At 41.5% G+C, this 19,400-nt stretch overlaps 1 protein-coding gene across 3 annotated transcripts; it reads right to left on the reverse strand.

The window, feature by feature from the left end:
- Window positions 1-8,949: 8,949 nt before the first annotated feature.
- On the reverse strand, window positions 8,950-16,918 carry ccnb3 (cyclin B3). 3 transcript variants are annotated; one of them, XM_033651961.2, is made up of 13 exons: window positions 16,765-16,918; window positions 16,449-16,578; window positions 16,178-16,261; window positions 15,402-15,458; window positions 12,556-12,668; window positions 12,282-12,447; window positions 12,102-12,200; window positions 11,838-11,930; window positions 11,575-11,712; window positions 11,296-11,451; window positions 11,003-11,152; window positions 9,746-9,876; window positions 8,950-9,642 (listed from the first exon to the last, which is right to left on the reverse strand). In XM_033651961.2, the coding sequence occupies exons 2-13, from the start codon at window positions 16,524-16,526 to the stop codon at window positions 9,573-9,575; spliced, it is 1,335 nt and encodes a 444-aa protein (XP_033507852.2). In that variant the 5' UTR covers window positions 16,527-16,578; window positions 16,765-16,918; the 3' UTR covers window positions 8,950-9,572. The 3 variants fall into 3 exon arrangements, with proteins under 3 accessions (XP_033507852.2, XP_033507851.2, XP_033507853.2); XM_033651960.2 differs by having other exon boundaries at window positions 16,449-16,581; XM_033651962.2 differs by lacking the exon at window positions 15,402-15,458 and having other exon boundaries at window positions 16,449-16,581.
- Between the last annotated feature and the right edge of the window lie 2,482 nt (window positions 16,919-19,400).

Here is a 19,400-nt window from a genome sequence, read left to right on the forward strand (position 1 = left end):
AAATCTCCGTTTGCGTGTAAACAAAGGGCACAAACGAAGGAAGATGTCTCCGTTTATCAAAATCACTGTGTACGTGTAAACGGCCTCTTATACAGTTGTTTCAGATTTCCTTCATTTCCAGGCTGGTTTTGTGGATTTGGAGCTAAATGTTGTGTCTGGGGCACGTCGTGTATTAATGATACTCGTTACCTGGAGAGGTTGGAAAAAGATAAACGTTTCTTCCCTGTTCCAAAACCAAAGTCAAACCCTGAAAAGTGTAGGGTTAGCTAGCTAGCTACTGAAGATATAGCCTACTGAATGTGTACACATGCTGCTTTTGCTTTTTAATGGTTATAACAGTGAAACAAAGGCCGACCCTGCTGTACAGGAACCAGTGAAGGGAAGCAGGGAGACTTTGCTGATATTCAACCAGCTCTGTGTCATCGGCAAAGCCAAACACCGTTCATCTGTTCACACTGTGATGCCACACAGCTGGTTCAATATCAGCAAAGTTTGCCTTTATATTCATTGTCTTGTGTGGCGATCAGCAGTGATGTGGTGGTTCACTTTTACACTGTGATCTGTAGCCTATAGTTCGACTTTAGCTTCTAACTATCTTTGTCTTTTTAACCTGTTGTTGCTGCTGAGTCAGTTTGACATCCTGGATATATCCTTCAAACACACACTGTAGACCCCTCTGTCTGCTTCTCTCTGGAATCACTGTTTCATTTGTCCACAAATTTGATAATATTTCTTCAGGGAGTGCAGTTAGAAAAAAAATACTGTATCTTTACAAGGACCCAAGTATCAATATTTTTTATTGTATAAATTACTAATATTGTTAATACAAATTAAACTTTTGGCTGCCTACTAGAATAATATAATCAGTTGCTTTTTCAGCCTCCTCAGAGCAGGGTAAATAGCTCTGATCTACTGGTTATAGGGAAAGGAGTCTATGACCTATTTTTAAATAGGTGAAAAAAAATTGCATGCACATGATCATTTTGATAGGAAAAGGCTATAGAGCGCTCCAACATTTTTTGTGGGCCATTGTGGAAGAGGAAGATAACTGTGGTATTACTACTTTTACTTGAGTAAAAATCTCAATACTTCTTCCACCACCAGTAAGGGAAATGAAATACAATGTTTGAGATGAAAAAAAAAATATATATATATATATATTCAAGTACAAGTAAAAATGCAGTAAAATTACAGGAAAAATAACTTTGTTACAATAAAAAAGTAAAGGCAAGGCAAGGCAGTTTTATTTGTATGCATATTTCATACATCGGGGCAATTCCAAGTGCTTTACAGAGCAATAAAACATAATAAATGATACACATTTACAATAAAAGAAAAGAGAAAAAAAGATACAAAAGGTCAAATTAATTCTAAATGATTTACTTTTTTTTTTAAAAAAAAATCACCATTAAAAATAGCAAAGATAAAACGAGTTTAATGAAGCTAAAATCAATAAAAGTATTTGTATTATAAAAAAATTACAGTGCAGTGCAAGAAATGAATAAATATTTCATTTCATAAAAGGCAGCAGCAAATAGAAAAGTCTCCAACCTTGATTTAAAAGACGTGAGGGATGGTGCAGACCTTCAGTTTTCGGGGATGTTTAGTCTTGACTCTGGGGACATGATGCTGACCTGTCCACGATAACCTAAGCACACTGCATGGTTCATAGTGTGGCAGAAGGTCAGAAATATATTTGGGCCCTGAACAATTCATTGCTTTGTAAACCAATAGTGGTATTTTAAAGTCGATTCTCCAACAGACAGGAAGTCAGTGTAAGACCTCAGAGCTGGATTGGTCTTAGACTTCGTGTGGACTCGAGCAGCAGCATTCTGATTCAGCTGCAGCTGTCTGATTGATTGTTTAGGGAGGCCTGTTAAGACTCTGTTACAGTAGTCAAGTCTTATGAAGATGAATGCATGAACAAGCAGATCCTGCTGAGACATGGGTCCTTTTTAAGGTGATAGTAGGCTGACTTTGTAATTGCTGTTGAAGTTCAGGTCTGAGTCCAAGACTTCTTGCTTGGTCTGTGGTTTTTCACACTGCCAACTGAAGCTGAGCCCTTACCTTTGATCGTTCTTCCCTGGCTCCAAACACTACTTCCTCAGTTCTACCTCCCTGGCTATCAATGTTGCTATGAGCAATTAACGCAGTATCTTTCATGCCAAATGAAATATGCCAATTACAGAGTTATTACGTGTGAATCCACATACAACAAACATGCTTGTCATGATTTTGTAGCCATTTTTCTGACCACTTTCTTCAGCAGAAGTAGAAACAGCCATCGGGCACAACATCATTTGAATCTTGGAACAAATTGGACAAGTGGCTTGTGATCATGGAACCAGGCTGTGATGCCGTGAGCTGAAGGGGAATTTGACTCGGCATGCAGTTGGAAGTTTGAGCGCTAATGGTTGCTTATCTCAGCTCAGTTCGAGGATATCTGGGATCAAGCGACTGCTTTTAGCTTCAAGACTGCATTGCAGAGACTTGGAAAGACCTTCAAGACGTTCTGTGACTGTGGGTAAGTAAGAAAAATGGAAAATCCCCCCAGAACCAAGCTATCACTTTATTCTGCAGCTCATGCCTTGAACGCCAGCTGCACCTCAGAAGTGAGAACTAAAGACTGAAAAGCTGCCAGCCCCTCGTGATTGTGCGAAGCAAACAGAGCGAAAGCCTGTTTCCCAGCCGACCAATGATCAATAGCTCATATGCAGTTTGGCAGTGCCAGTTTAGATGCGTATCTGCCTGGGGCCAATGGGCACTGTCTCCACCAGCGCACTTTAATCAGAATGAGTTATTGGGATCTGTGGTTCTGAGTGAACTAAAGGGGAATGACACACACACACACACATACACACAATGCAGCTAATCAATCACTTTAATTGATCGAGTGAATAACAGAGGAGGAATGGGCTCAGAAGTCTCCAGGCGGAGATGCAGCAGTGGGTGTGTTTGGGAAGATGATGGCCACTGAATTGAACTGGCAGAGATCCATACACTCTGTGTGTGTGTGTGTGTGTGTGTGTGTGTGTGTGGGATAACAATGGTGAGTTTATGACTAAGGCAGGCCTATTCTCAGAGTCAGGGTCACTACCTTTCCTCTAGCCACCTGTAATCGTCCTTTTGTCGTCATCTGTTTCTGCTAAAAGGAGATTACAGTAACGGTTATAGACGTGGTCCATGGTCCAGATGGTCGCTGGTTTGATGAAAATCTGTGCAGGTAAATAAATAAGTAAGTAAGTTGATTAAAGCATCTTTCCTTTGCCATCGTCAAGGTGTCCTTGAAGGAGGTACTTTAAGAAAAATGTCTGAAACTCTTCAAACTGCCAGCTGGGCCCATGTGTTGTTATGTATGTCAGTTATTCCCTTCTTCCCCTTTCCAGAAAAACAGTTGGATTTAGAAAAATAAAATTTAAAGGATTTGTATGTAATGTTTACAGAATCCTTGTTATTAGTGACGCCTCTCTCTCTGAGGCCGTTAAATGAACCGCAGTTAGCATCCTCCACAGCCACGAGTAAGTACCTGCATCGGCCACAACATTGAGTTAGGGCTCATTTATGCTCAACGTTAAATACATATGGTCATGAGGCAACCAGAAGTCCGTTCATTCCTATGGGAATCTCCGTGATATCTGATGTACCTTCGAAACTCCACCGCTCCGTAATATTTTGGTCCGGAATTTGCCTCAAGTAGATCAAAAAAATTAATTCTTGTGGTGGATTTCTGAGAGACAATATGACAGTGTGCTAGCTTAGCTAACAGGCTGCTAATTGGCTAAAAGGCTATTTCCTTTCATCTCAGTTGCCTGTGCTGATTGTCAAGTGAGTTTGTGTGATTAAAAATTTTGTTGTTTATTTCATTCTAACACATAGTGAATTGGAGTAATGTTTTTCTGCTAAAATAACATATACAGTCACGTTGTCATTATGACTCGTTCAGCCGTTCATACGTCTTTTTAATAAAATATTTCACAAAACATGCCACGTACCTGGCAGGTCCTGTTTCTATCCCAGAAGTGCTCAAAGCACATATTCAAAACTACTGGATGGCGAAGAGCGGACAAACTTAGCCTCTCCCCCATTGCTACAGGTAGTTTCTATCAGGTTTCTATCCGTACAGAATTGCACTTCCTTGCATTGGACACTAGAGGCATCATCTGTATATTTACTGATCTAAGGACACCAGCCACATTCGTAAGTGGAAACATGACGTTTACGGCGTTTGAAATAAACGTATCCCTTTTCATATGTAAAGAAAGTATAAATGATAGAATGACACCACTGAACCTGAATAACAATCATATTCAAAACTATGTTATCATCTGTATGTTCCTATATTTCATTGGAGTATTGGCTCCATGATACTAACTAGCTTGCCAATTACTTCATCAGCTGGCACTATGAAGCAACCAACTGCAGATCCATACAGCGTAGCTTTACAGCTGGCTGGCTAGCTTAAGCTCAGGCTACAGCTCATTGGCTGCCCAGCTGGCTGTAACTTAGCTCCACTGCATAGATCGGCCGTTGGTTACTTCGTAGCTGGTAAAGTCATTTGCAAACCAGCCCTGGGAGTCTGGATGAATTAGTTTGTGTTCTCCACTTAATACAGTATTTAATTACATTTGCTAGGTAGCAATCTATCCGCATTTGAAAACAAGCCGACGTTTGCTATCATTAGCAAGCTAAAACCAAAATGTCAGTGTTTCCATTGGGATTTTTTTCAGCGTCGGGGGCACTGAAGAATTAGCTAGCACACCCGGCTGTACTCCCTGTCGATCAGAACCTCTGGAGATGGACCTCCAGTCAGCGGAAAATCAGTTGGAAGTGATGAATATAATGGAAACACAGCATCCATGGACCGGTGGCAGGTGCCAGTCATGTCTTGACGTTAGTTAGACGTAACATTAGCTGCTGCTGCTGCTGCACACCGCAGCCATAGATTTGTAATACCCAGATACTGGATGCCAAGATGGCACCTCATTCATCATTTCATTTCATTTCATTTCAGTGGAGTTGCATATACCAAAAAGGTTTCTAGTGTTCCAGGTTTACTTCTGCGGTATGCGGCCTACTGAATATGTACAGTACATTTTTTTTGCTGTAATACCGTGATGGGCAACTGGGAAAAATTGGCTGCAGGGCTGAGCAGCGCTCCTGGGGGCCTAACTGTACTGCTGTAGCGGAGCTTAAGAGAGATGTAGCACGCTGTTGGGAGAAGTTTGTCTTTATGCCAGAAATGGATTTCTTGGTTAAGCTTCATCACATTATGAGAAAACTCCTCGAAGACTCATCTTATCATCGTCCTTTACAAAAAAGTCAGTCTGCAGGCTGTTACAGGCAACTGAGAAAGTCGGGGTCAGTTTGTAAGTTATGTTACAATACGTCCACCTATTGCCAATACAAAATGTAGTACTTGTAAAACGTTACATACAGAACCTTTAAATCTGTAGAGTTTAACAGCAAGAAGTGTTTCTAAGACCTGCATTTAAACAGTTATAAAGTGAGAAATGTATCAGTCAGAGGCAGAGGACCATGATGCAATGCAATGTCAGGATGTTGTTGAGTAACAAGCAAGAGTCGCCTGGATAAACTCTCTCCGCTGAGACCACTTAGATGGGAAATCCATAGCTGAATGCATTACCATCCCAGTGCCGTGTTCACTGTTGAACTCTGATTTGGGAAATGTAGAAAATCACTAATTAAAGCAGAAGAAGAGAAGGCAGGTTGGGGGAAAATTGAGTCGACACCCAGGTGGCTAAAAGCAACATAGATGTCTGTGAGTAAATGTAAGCCAACAGGATTTTTAGCGTGTCTCCTCTCTGGATAATTGCCCAACAAGACAAAGTTTTATACTTTGTCATGGTCAAAAGTGAAACTCTGAGGAGTCTGTCCCAGTTCTGTCTGAGGACACAAAATCGATTTCCACACCTTTACCTCCCTCTCTCAGACTGTCACTTAGCCACAGCAGGTTTCTGTAGAACGAGGGGGCAGAAAGGGGGGGATTTAAGAATCAGAGCTGTCATCTGGTCAACTTATTGATCTGTACAAAGCTCTAGAGACCAGGAGCTGGCTGACTGCCACGCTGCTGATTGCCATCCGAGGATTTTGGGGGAGAGCCTCATGAGACCGTTTCACCATAGAAACTACTACGGGTAGACAGTTTGGCTTCAAGCCCAAGACTTAAATTTAGCAGCAATGTAAAGATTACATAACAAGTGAACCTGTTAACTGACACTGAAAATAAATCATACAAGCATGTAAAAGTTCTCCAATACGCGAAATGGAAAACAAGCATAACAAAACATTATGTTTTTGCTCTGTGAGCACTTTTGTTGGTTTGTGTCCCAGCTGTCATAAATATTTTACTTTTCACAAGAAGTACGGAGCTTCAGATTGTCTTAACGGGTACATTTGGTATTTTCCACCCTGGGACCGTATTTTCCCATGTTTGTGTGTCTAAGTGACACATGGGAACAACAAATTTTGAAACTGGTGCGCTATTCAATGTGAAGTTGGCAGCTGAGAATCAGGGCGCAAAGTACCTACTTGAGGCATTTGGCACCATCAGTTTAGGTCCAATAAAAGAGCTTGTTTTTGCTACTGACAGGCTCCGAAAATGACTAGTGTCTGACAACATTATGGTAAGGATCCTGACAGAGATAGACCCTTCTGTTAAAGTAAGATCCTTTTTTGTTTAACCAGAAATAGCCCTGATATCGCCATCGGCAAACACACCAGACTCCATTTAAAAAAACAGTAATTTTAGCATGTATGAAGCCAACATCTTTTCACATCTAACTGGGTGAGTTAAGGGTTTATTTAAACCAAACCAGAGTTGGTGATTGTTGGAACAGTGGAAAGATGAACCAGGATGGCTTTTATGAGCTTTATTTTGTTTCTAGAGACTTTGACGAAGAGTGTTTTATGATGATAAAAATGACTGTTTTTTTAAATGGAGTCTGGTGGGTTTGGCAATAGCGATGTCTAGACTGTTTCTGGTTAAAGAAAAAGGATCTTAATCTTTAACAAAAGGTCGACCTCTGTAATCATAAGTGCTATATGAAAAGCAACTGGACTTGCTCAAGAAAGTCCAGTTGCCTTTGATATAGCACTTATGATTACCATGACCTGGATGACTGAGACTCTTGAGCGACATGTCGACCTCTGTAGAGATTCTTTTCATAACGTTTTAGAGACTTACAACAGCAATCTGAGCCTGTCACTGGCAAAACCATGCACTTTTAGTTGCCGTTAACGCACATTCCAAGTGGTTACATTGTAGTTTAGTTTACTGCTCCATCAATAGTAGACCAATTTAAAAAATTGTCCCAATTAGTCACTCAAGGCAGCTTAAATCGTGGTTGCTGGTTGCAGCACTCTCACTCAGTACTGAAAACTTATACACAGAAACATGGGAGGATAGGCCCCAGGTTGAAAAATGCTGAGGTTACCCATTGATGTTGTTTAACACTGCATTGTTCAGTCTGTCCTTACTCAAATGTGAAGTGCCAACGAGGACAGACTTTAAATCTTTTAGAAGTACCACATATTGCCTGTGAGCTCACTTATGGCCCGGTTCCACCAACAAGATGGCCTTTGGCAATCACATTCATTTTACTCAGTCGTGTTACAACCAAAGGACAACTAATAAATGGAGGTTATTACCTCTCTCGGAGAAGTCTTCAGCTTCAGCTAAAAGTAGATGTGGGCTTAAACAAAAGGTGCAGAATATTTAGTTGCTAACCATGAGATATGACAGTTGTATAACACAGTTCAGGGAGGAAATTCAGCTATTTTCGAAAAAGATGATGAAAGAGTTGACGTGGGGTTGTTTTTCCGCAGAGTTGACGTTTTTTTCAACTTGAGGTCAGAGTACTCATTAAAAACGATCACTAAAAGGTTGCTAAAACTCTGTCAATTTTCAACCTGGACCCTATCTTGTCATATTTTTGGGGTATAAGTGTCCAGCACTGAGCGAGAGCGCTGCAGCCAGCAGCCATTAAACAGGCTGCATTGTAGCCACTGGGGCATGTTTGCCCCATCACTTTACTTCCACTAAAAGTGCTTCTTTTTGCCACAGACAAGCTCAAATTATTATTCTTAGTGTCTAAAAACAATATGAAAAGGATCCCTACACAGACAGATGTGTTTGTTAAATAGTAAGATCCATGTTTAACCAGAATCAACCCTGAAATCTTTATCACCAAAAGCACCAGACTCCATTTAAGTAACCACATAAACAAAATAAAACTCACAGAAAACATCTCAGTTAGTCTTTCTGCTGTTCAAACATCAGCTCTGCTCCAGTTGAAATAAAGCCTCAGTTCACCCAGTTCAGTTTGCATATGTAAAAATGTGCTGGCTGCTTGGCTCTATACCACAGACTGTATATAAACAGTGTGTGGAGACGTTGCTTTTCTGATGTTTCACTTCCCTGCCACCCTCTCCTGATATTTTCACATCTAACTGGATGAAATAAGGGCTGATTCAAAACCTGTTCTTCCTCAATACTGAACCAATTTCAAACACCGCGGTTCCCATTAGTCACAAAAACATAAGAAAATAGGGTGCAGGCTGAAAATGACCAGTTACCCTTTAAGAATTTGATCTACCTACTGTGTTACAGGGCAAGAATGAACCTTCAAGTCTAACTAGACATGGTTATGTTAGATAACAGAACCAACAGTGGTTCAACAGGCCTTCAGTGATTCTTTCTAATGTAACTTCCAAGAGAAACTGATCTTCTGTCATAAATATCTCATCATGGGCTCAGAGTAGCAGCAGAGAAGTCTGAGCCTGGAGAAACCTTAAGTCTGACACAGACAGGAACATGATTCACTACTGACCTCTAGTGGCCGTACAACACAATCACACCCTTTACAGATCAGGTTCAAATGATGCTTTCACATCCAGACATATAACCCAAATGATAAAAAGCCATTTTATCAAACACATAAAAAAACACATCTTTATTTTAAGAGTACGCATGACAGCCATTTAAAAATAGCACAGCATCATCCGGTCGTCTTTTATACAAATAATTAGCATAGTAATATTAACATGATAGAACGCTGTACAACGTATGAAAATACACACATGCATTTCTGCTAACTTTAACACTGTATGAAAACCTATGAAACATGTGGGCTGGTGCATAATTCATCAGTAAAGTAAGCATTTATCTCCTTCTCCAGCTCACCATTATCTTAAAACCTACTTTTGAAACTATCAACACAGATGGGGCTTACTAATTACTAATGAATTAAGATTTTTTTTTTGTAGCTTAAAGAATACCAGAACAACTGGTTTCTAAAATGTACCACTTAAAAGTCCTTATTAACAACCTCAACATAATACAAAACTTCTTAAGAACAAATGCCCACATTAAAACTCTTCTCCATCAGGAACTGGAATTGAAGATTTATCTCCAATAATATATAAAAGACAGACTGGACTACATGTATAAATATTAAACATATTAACAAATTATTTACAGGTTTGAGGGAATTTCTTCAAATATTTTCACTCAATTCAAACTGGCAAGATTTTATTTTGAAGGACGCGACATCTCACTGAGATAAAGCTTTTTCCAAAATGTCAGCGTTGACCAATGGCAGGTTTGCAACTTCGAAAAACACCCTGAAAGATATTAAAGAAAGATTAAACTGCTTGTACATTTCATTCACATTAACCACTTCATTATTTGATGCTGGTTTTATAGGTCTTTAAATACCAGACTTACTTGTGTGAGTATTTGTTTCTGATGGCTTTCAGTTTGTCGTCAGGAGGAGCTAAAAGCATCTCGTAGAGCTTTTGGACAACGGGCGCCAAATCTGATGTCTCATAGCCCGAGTGGAACTGCAGGATGGGACTCTGCAGCATATCAGAAACAAGACGGACATTTGAACACACACACACACACACAAAAAAGTAGCCATGTTGAATCCTTTAAGCTACAAAAGTATCATCGCCCCAAGTTTCATTCCTCAGCCTCTGCAATTTTCAATATGTTGCATAAACATCACTATTTCTAAATTGGAGCAGATTCTGGAGTCAGCTCAGGAACAAAATGAAATTACCCACCATCCCTTGTTCTACTGCTGCAATGATAACTCACATTTACATGGAAAAACAATTTGCATTTAAATTGAGAGGAGGAGGATTGTTCTCTCTGGACAGAGCTGCGGTCTGGCTCTTCATGCATGACCGAAACACAGCCAAGTCAAACAGCTGAGGGTTTGAAATCAACCTTAACTGGCGGACAGCAGAAGTGTCAGGAACTGTGAGACTGTTTACACCTGGTATTAACATGCGTCTCAGGATAACTCTGAGTGTGTCTGTTCACACCTGGCATTAGAATGTGTCTACACATCCTGGGAATCCCTCTTCCAGGACAGACAGACGTGCAATAGATGTCATACAGAACGAACCTGGGAAAGCTGCTAATTTGATATAGGAGCTAAAAGGATCCCTCAAACTGGCGTTCTAAGAACTACGATTGCTCCTATTTCGTGTTGTACAACACAAAAAGGAGGATATTTGGAGCTATGAAAAAGTTCCTTCAGTCCCAAAACAAAAAAACAAACAAACAAAAAAAAAAAAAAAAAAAATCTTAATGACAGGGCTAACTATTAGCATCACATAGCTAGCATTACCCAACGATTAGTATCAGTTTAACAACAGAGTCAAGCCGTTTTAACGTCAGTGTGAACTTGGTTGGCCCCTTAAAACTGCTGCTCATTCTGAAGTCATCAAGTTCCTTCAGAATCATAATCAGAAATACCCCCGCCTCTATTTGACATCAACTGCAATGAGGCAAGTTGCTCACTCACTTTTCTGATGGTTGCCATTGTTTGAAACAGCATTTTGGATGGAAATACTCATTTTGACATAAAAAAGTAACCAATCAAAAATGTGGCACAGCAACAAAAGTGACCCTCAGTCTGGCCAGAAAACGTAAAAACTGCCCACAATCAGAACAGAGTTGCTGAGAACCTACCCATCCTCCGAGGTCCTTGGTGACCAGCGCCAATAGCAGACAGGCTGAGGCGAGCAGTGACCCCCTCTCGGGCACAAACTCCATCTCCATGAGACTCATCTCGCAGTAGTACCGGGCCAGAGTTAGCGTGTCCATTCCCGCGCTCACACACTGCAGAGACAGCAAACACTCAGATGAGGGGAAGCAGACCTCCAGAGACTGAAGAGCAAAGGGCTCTGTGTGGCTTTTTTGAGGAGGTACCGTTAGTTTTCTGCAACGGAAAAGCTAAAAAAAACATGTCACCCAACACACACCTTGGCATAGCGTCTGAGGAACCGATAGGGAATGGGGATGTTGATGTCAAAGGACAGCGCCTGTAGGATGTTGGCCTCCATGGAGATGAGCTCCTCCCTCTTATAGGCATCGTCACAGATGTAAAGAAAGTCGTCGACACAGGGCGGACTGCGCTCCTGCAGGATCGGTAAAGTAAAACATGCAACAGTGTTATTTATCTTTTGCGGCAACATTATTATGGAGGATCAGAGTGAGAGCGTTAAATCGAAATTACATCTGAATTGTCTACATCTCCTCACCTCAAATTTGGAGGCTATGAGCATTGCAGTGGAGCCGACGAGCTGCAGCATCTCCCGGTGGATCGGAGTCTTGGAGAGGAAGTGGTCCGCCATCTTTACTGCCAGATACAGGGTCTCGTGGTACAGCTCAAAGTTCTCCTGAACAAACATGAGAACAGAAACCAGTCAATTTGCTGCAAAAACAAATTTGACTTTACCTCTCTGCTTTACACCCCTGAGATACAACTCTCAAGGGTGCCCACCAGGCGACCAGGAAAGCTCACCTGCACTTCCACCAGCCAGTCAATCAGGATTGCTCTCATCTCTGGGTTGAGGCTGGGCTGTTTGGGCATGTAGTTAGAGAGGACAAACTTCTCCTGCAGACAGTAAAACAGAAGAGAGACCAGATGAAAAGAGAAAGATGACCTTTGCATTCAGATTTCGTCCCAAAAATAAATAGCCTTTCCAGAAACCACAGCTACATCAGACCCTGTGAATGTGGCACGAAATCCTTGTGGGATTGGAAACTGTGCTTTGGTTTGGCTCACCTCTCTCTGTTTGAGGTAGTCGAAGATGTCCTTTGCATACTCGGGACACATAGAACAGTCCTCAGAGTTCTCAGAGTCGATGTCAAACTCCTTTGGGATCTACAGAGATTGAAAGAATATGAATAAAGATGGAAATGACACAAGCCAGAAGCTTCTTTTGGGTTGTATAATTCTCCTCACTTCTTGTTTCCGGAGGTGTGCTGGCACTTCACGGGCAGCAGGGGTCGTAGCAGCCACCGCCTCTTCCACTGGAGGTGCCACATTCTTCTGCACCTCCTCTTCCTTCTCCTCTGCATCAATCTTTTGTTTCTCAGGGAGTGTATCCTCTGAGCTCACAGATGAGGACCTGCAGCGGAAGAGGAGCAGCAAATTGTAGACATCTGCTGCTGAGGAGATAACTACAGGAGAAGGAGCAAGAATGCAAATCTGGCAGAGTGAACAATGGTTGTCTTACTTAATCAGGTTGGCCTGATTATTCGCAGACACTGAGAGGGTGCTTGTTGTCTTCACCTGCTTCTTCACTGCTTCCTTCTTTCTCCCTGGAAGGCAGATCTGAACCTTATGAGCCTGTGAGCAAAGCCAAAGTGAGATATGGGTTATTAAATCACCCACTCATTTCCAAATAATAAATGTTAAGTACTTTACACTTAGTGAAATAAGTTTTAAATCATCATCATTCATAGGTGATGATAACTGGGACATCAGTGCCAAAAGTCTTTTTGGAGAACACCCAAAAACTGAAAAAAGTGACTCATGTCCAAAAGCTGGAATGTCACGATTCTGGTATCAAGACACCTCTCTGCTGACGTCACAGTCGCCCAAACTGCTGCTGTGAAGCCAACAAGGTGGCAAACAAACACGGTGCTCGTTTCACACCCGGGTGGGGTGGCAGAGTGCATCAATTCACACCACAGTGGGGATCTACTGTGAGCCCAGCTATACCCAGGAACAACGTGTGTCACTCACTCATGTGCACACACAAACACAATGAGCTCATGAGTGATTTATGAGGTGTCAGAGTGAATGATTAAAATGCATAGTTCAATTAATCTGTGCTATGTCGTGTACAGGATTGTTTCTGCGTGGGAAAATCTGACAAGAAGAAATTCAGCTTCATTTGAGAACTTGCGGACACATTTAACAACATGTCAAGTACAGAGTAATGATTTGGCTTGGCGTGTACGGTGGCCAGCAGGGACACACTTTCAGAAAAAACAAATACTACTGTGGTGACACAGACTGCAACGACTGTGATTAATCCGCTTGGTAGCATTGCATTTCCTCCTACTAGAGCCGGAAACTGGTACTTGATACCTATACGCCTTGTTTCCACTTACGCATGTGACTGGTGTCTGTAGATCTGTAAAATATATGGATGACGCCTCTATCACTTTTAATCACACAAACTCACTTGACAATCAACACAGGCAACTGAACTGAAGGAAATAGTCTGTTAGCCAGTTAGCAGCCTGTTAGCTAAGCTAGCACACCGGCATACGGTCTCTCCAAAATTCAGCGCAAAAGCTTAATATGTGAGAAATTCTGGACCAAAATATTACAGAGGGGAGGAGTTCAGAGATTCCCATAGGAATAAATGGACCTCCGGTTGCCTCGTCTCCGTACGCATACTGAAGAGGAAATGAGGTGAAAACGTATAACCAAAATAACCCAGTACCAAGTTGTGCTGAAACTTCTCCAGTCAAACAATGCATGCATTTGAACCTTTTGTTACCCAGATCTGTTATAAAAAGTAACTATGTTTTCTGGCAGCCAATGAACACAAGTGTTCTTCAGTTTAATGCGACAGGTGACTGGCACACTACCATATCAGCACAACCTACACAGTCTGAGGTGTTTGACATTGAGCTCAGGGAATCTGACGTAGTTGGCAGTTCGGCATATCAAGATGGCACCAAAATGTTCAAAAGTATGGCTATACCGCACACCTTTGTCATCTGAGGGCATTTTACACAACTAAATGCTTCCATCAGACGATGGGTTTTGAATCAAGTTAAAAAAAAAAAAAACATTATCAACTGAAGTACTCCACTGGTATCAGTAGCACTTTAAGAGTACTGGTATTGGAATGTTTTAGACAGTATCCAGCCCTACCTTCTACGCATTTTCCTGTTGCTTCTTCATCTGCATTAAAAATGGAGCAAATCTACCATCTACTCTGATGTCAACTCTCTTCTCTGCGTTGCAGTAGTTTCAGTAAAAGTAACTGTTATAACATTTAATAGCTCCAACTTAGACGTAACCTGCTCAGTTTCAGTTGCCATTGTTTGAAATACACAAAGAAATGCAACACAGTGGCACAGAAACCCCCACTGCCAACTAGTGTTTGGTTGTGTCATTGTAAAGCAACACAAGCCCTTTTAAGATAGGAATTGTGCAAATTTGCAGGAAAGCCCAATCAGTCTTTTTTCAGCATTGGCGGTATAAAAACAAAATCGGGGAGTGCAGCAAAATGCCGCCTACCCACTTTTGTTTATACAGAATGCGCCTTTTTTGGGGCAATGGGGGGCGTGAGCAAGTAACAAAACGTGTAGCTCAGCGTGTGACATAAACAGTGACGTGGGAGGGAAGCCGCGGCTGGTCAGTCCTTCAGCGATTCTCTCATAAATCGGCCCGTTCTTCACCGTCCCCGTCATCTGACGGTTAATGGCCTCTTCATTTGCGAGGACAAGGAGGGCGCGCAATTCCTTGTCTCCCCATTTGCTCATCTTTACAGCGTCTGTCAGGTTTGCGTTTCTCTCTTGCTACTAGCTGCTCGCTAATTCCTGCTATCAGCTGTTTCCTGTTTATCCACCACCAGTGGGTCGCACATGCAGCGTCATCAACAGCTCCTCCCACAAGTCATCAACAGCCCCTCCCGTTGCGGAAGGCCGCCTCGGTCTGTTTAAACTAAAAAGGGTTCCGCCAATATGACTACCCTACGAGGCGGAAAATAGGGCACCTCGGATCAACTCGCCAATCCGGCTCTGTGTTTCTAAACGCTAGCAGCTTGCCGGCAAAACGGCCCAACATTCGCAGGAAATCTGGCAGTGTAAAAGGGGCTAGAGACACACCAGCACACAATATAAAAGCTCACATAGGCCACTTGCGTAGGCTGTGACATGGGTGTAAAGGCTACATACAATCATAAAGCAGCCTTGCGGGTGGAAGTACTCAAAGGCTTTCAACTGTTATCTTAAACCACAAGTGTCGCAGGGTGACAATGACCCACACAGTGCTCCTCTCACTACCTCACATAGTGACCGCCACCAAAGTTCTGCATACGCACAGTATCCCACTTACTGTCCTGAAGCTGCCGTCGCTGTTGGGCCGAAAATCTGACAGACACTGCCCGACAGCCTGTCGTCAAGAGGGACGAGCAGTTAGGACAAAAAATGCACACAGTGGCAAATCATCCAGAAACTCATTCTACATTCAGACAGCTGCTAGCCTGATATTCTCACTCTCAGATCTTAATAAATCAAACCTGGGAGGTTTATGAGAGGGACAGATTTGTCAGGATTAGATGCTACAGAGGACGACAGAGCTCTGCAGCATGCTGATGGATCTGAAAGCAACAGTATAAAGGTACTTTCCATGTCTACATCTGCTTTTAGGGTTCCCACACATTTTCATGGACGAAATTTCCATGACTTTAAGGACATATCAAATTCTTTATAGCTGGCACACATAGTGTGACAAGCTGACAATTCTGTCTAATATCAGGCAAGCACAATGAGACTCAAAGTTAGTGTGATGTAGGGAAGCACAGCCATCCACTTTAGAGCCAGCTGCTCAACAGCTTTGCTATGATGTCACTAAAACAAACCCAGAACACAATGGATCAGCTAACACTGTCATCACACATACTAAAATCACTATACAGTGTCGCGAGAAAGACAATTTGCTGACTAAAATGGTAGCAAATACATGGAAACGGCTGCCAAGTGTTTATGAATCTTGTTCTGAGACAAAAAGCCTTAGATCCAACTGCTTTGCAATATGTTTACGTAGCCTCTATCCTGAATATAGATGCTGTTAACTCCACTAAAACCACAAACCTGTAGGACAAGACTTACATTGGTGATGTCGAGAAAAGCAGGCCTCTTCTTCGGGGCTCCATGGGGAGGTGAGGAGGACCTCTTCACCTGTGGGCCTTCATCCTGCAACCCAAAGATAGTCACACATCACATGCATGCACAGACTGCAACAAGAAAAGACCCTTGGTCCTTTAAACTGCTGCCCTCCATGCTGCAACCTCGAGGAGCAGCTGCAGCAATGTCTGCTTTGTTTACAGTCTCCCACTGCACGCACGCTGGGGATTTAAACCAACACGAGTGGACATTTTACCTGGTTCTCATCCTTTGTTGCAGTAAGCTTGGGTATCTTGCTCCCAGCTGTGGGCTTCTTACCCCTCGTCACAGGCATGGCTGGCTCCTTTATCCTACGCACACAATATCTGCTGCGGCTGCACTTTGATCTGCTGGATACAGAAAATGGCGGGTCGGTTTTTTAAATAAAGCACTAGCTTAAAATAAGATGTAAAACCGTGCAGCTGCAGCTTCAAAATAATCTTTGTGTTAGCTGGGTGGGGTTTCCACACGTGAACCTGTTCCGTGTTGACAATATCAAGCTAAAACTCGCCGAAATTATAGTTGTATCTTACCGTGTTTTATAATTCCTGCTCGTTATATTCAGTCGCTCGGTTCAGGAACAAGAAACGTCGGTTGTAGCGTCGTCAATAATCGTAAATAGTCTCAGTTTGCTGTGTTGCTTCGTTGACGAGAGCTCAAACAAAAGTGGTGTAGCAGTGCGGATCCAAATCCTCTGCGCCTCGCTCTCATTGGCTGAATTTTGAGCGGGCGGACCAATCAGGAAGTCGCTACGGATGCCGTTATCAGGAAAGCGTTGGTTTTATATCGACGGGTCCGCCCGCTTGCATTTATTAATCACTAAATCAGGAGCATTAAAACGATAACCGATTATGTAAAAAGAAAATATTGACTTAAATATTTTTATTTTATTATGTGGTGTAATTAAGAAAGTTCAGAAAACAAATAAGGGTGAGTTTATAATAAGCCCCGCCCGCCCTGCTTTCTTGTCCTCATATCTAACGAACCCTAGAGGAGGAGCATGCAGGATTTTCAAACATCCCAACAACCAACTGCATTTTAAACCGTAGGGATTTTATTGATGTTTCCCCAGATATGCATGGCAGAGGTATGACTATTTAAGGACAGACACACGTGACATGGATTATTTATATTACTGCACGTGGTCAAACACAAGTGCACTGCCAAATAATGTTTTTCCAGTCATATTCTGTATTTAAATGCTTGTGTACATGTTTTTTAGTGTTATTTTACTGTTTATGCGTACTATAAACCACCATATATCACACAATGTATATCGTATTTAGTTTACTATGTGTAGAATAATGTCTACCTTATCTGAAATATGAACAGGAAAAGAAATCTGCACAAAACTGCATCAAACACTTAATTTCCTGCACTATAGTGAATTTTTATGCACCAATCTGTGTCCTCCCTGCATCCATTTACAGTGGGAATGGGTTTAATTTCAAATGCTATGCCTTTATATTTTTATTGCTGGGGGCGAATGCACATGTTCTAAATATGTAGGGGATGTGCCCCTGGATACCACTCTAAATCTATGCCACTGTACTTTTACACATGCACTGTTCTGACAGTGCTCCATTTTAGTCAACTTGAAGATATTCGTGTGCTTAGTGTAGACCCACATCCAATTTGAATTAAGTAAAATAAACCATTTAAGAGAAGCCACTGCTAACTATTTGGACAATAACTGAAATCACGGTGTCTTAATTTAGGGATTTATGCAGTCAAAAAAGTGTTGTTTACAACTTAAATGACATGATATTAATCAGTGATGACAACTGAACAAATTCCATCTGCTGATAAAGACCATGAGAGGCAGCTGAAAATTTTTAAAGTGCTAAGAAGTGGACCATGAGTTAAGAATATTTTGCAAGATCACTTTATTTTACTTGATTGGATTACTGTGATTATTATTTAAGATTTTTGTGCATGGTGACATTTTTTTTACCCTGCATTAACAATCCCTCCATGGGCGTATTATGAGACAATGGGTCCCTGGGCACAGACACGCAAATACCCCAACCACCTCCAACCACACACAGGCTGTACCTCTTTTTGTTGTTGCTGTTTTGTGTCTCTTTTTAGGCCCTTTGTTGTTGTGATGGTCGACTTTCTCGCGCATGCCTAGTGACTGGAACCGTAATGCACATGTGTGAAAAGTCTCAGTTTCCAGAGGAACTGTATATTGCAAGTTTACATGACAACGGAGACGGTGCCGTTTCCAAAAAATTGCACTCTGGAACCGTTTTCAAAACATTGCGTTTTCACGCACCTAAAACACTGCCGTCGTGTAAACGATCAGCCAAAACACAACTGAAGTTTACCGTTTTCAGTTTAAATCCTCGTATAAACGGGACCTTAGTTGTTGGCATCATTTTTGTAGTTTTGTGTCTCTTTCTGGCAATTTTGTGTGTCCTTGTGGTTGTTTTGTGTTTCTTTGTCATCATTATGTGTCTCTGAGGTCATTTTGTGTCTCTTAGGGTTATACTTGTGTCTCTTTTGTTGATATGTTTCTCTTTGTAGTTCCTTTGCATGTATTTGTTGTGGTTTCGTGCCCCTTTAACTCATTTTGTGTCTCTTACTCTGTCTTTTATGGTCATTTTGTGTCTCTTCGTAGTTTGTTTGTGTCTCTGTGTAGTTTCTTTGCATGTATTTGTTGCCGTTTTGTGATTCTTTAAAGGTCAATTGGTGCCTCATTGAAGTGTATTTGTGTCTTTTTGGTCATTTTGTGTCTCTTTGTCGTTCCTTTACATCTTTTTGTAGTGGTTTTGTGTCTCTTTGAAGTCTTTTTCAGTCTCTTTTAGGTATACGTGTCTTCTTTGGTTGTTTTGTGTCTCTATGTAGTTGTTTTTGTCCAATTCAATCCAGCTTTATTTCTTAAGCACCTTAAAATAGGACATAAAAACAAACAAAAACACAATGAATCAAAACAATAAAATACAACTACAAAGTGCAATATGACACAAGTAGAAACAACAGTGATACCATAAAAGTAATAAAACAAATAAAAGCAATAAAAACAAAGAGAATCAATGTCTCATACTGGGTTGAAGGCCAAGGAGTAAAGCGAGTTTTAAAGTTTTGTGTCTCACTGTAGTTCCCTTGACTTTCTTTGTTGTCGTTTTGTGTTTCTTTAGAGGTCCATTTGTGGTTCTTTAAGGTA

This window comes from Epinephelus lanceolatus, chromosome 22 (assembly GCF_041903045.1).
Source record: "Epinephelus lanceolatus isolate andai-2023 chromosome 22, ASM4190304v1, whole genome shotgun sequence".
NCBI classification, from domain to species: domain Eukaryota; kingdom Metazoa; phylum Chordata; class Actinopteri; order Perciformes; family Serranidae; genus Epinephelus; species Epinephelus lanceolatus.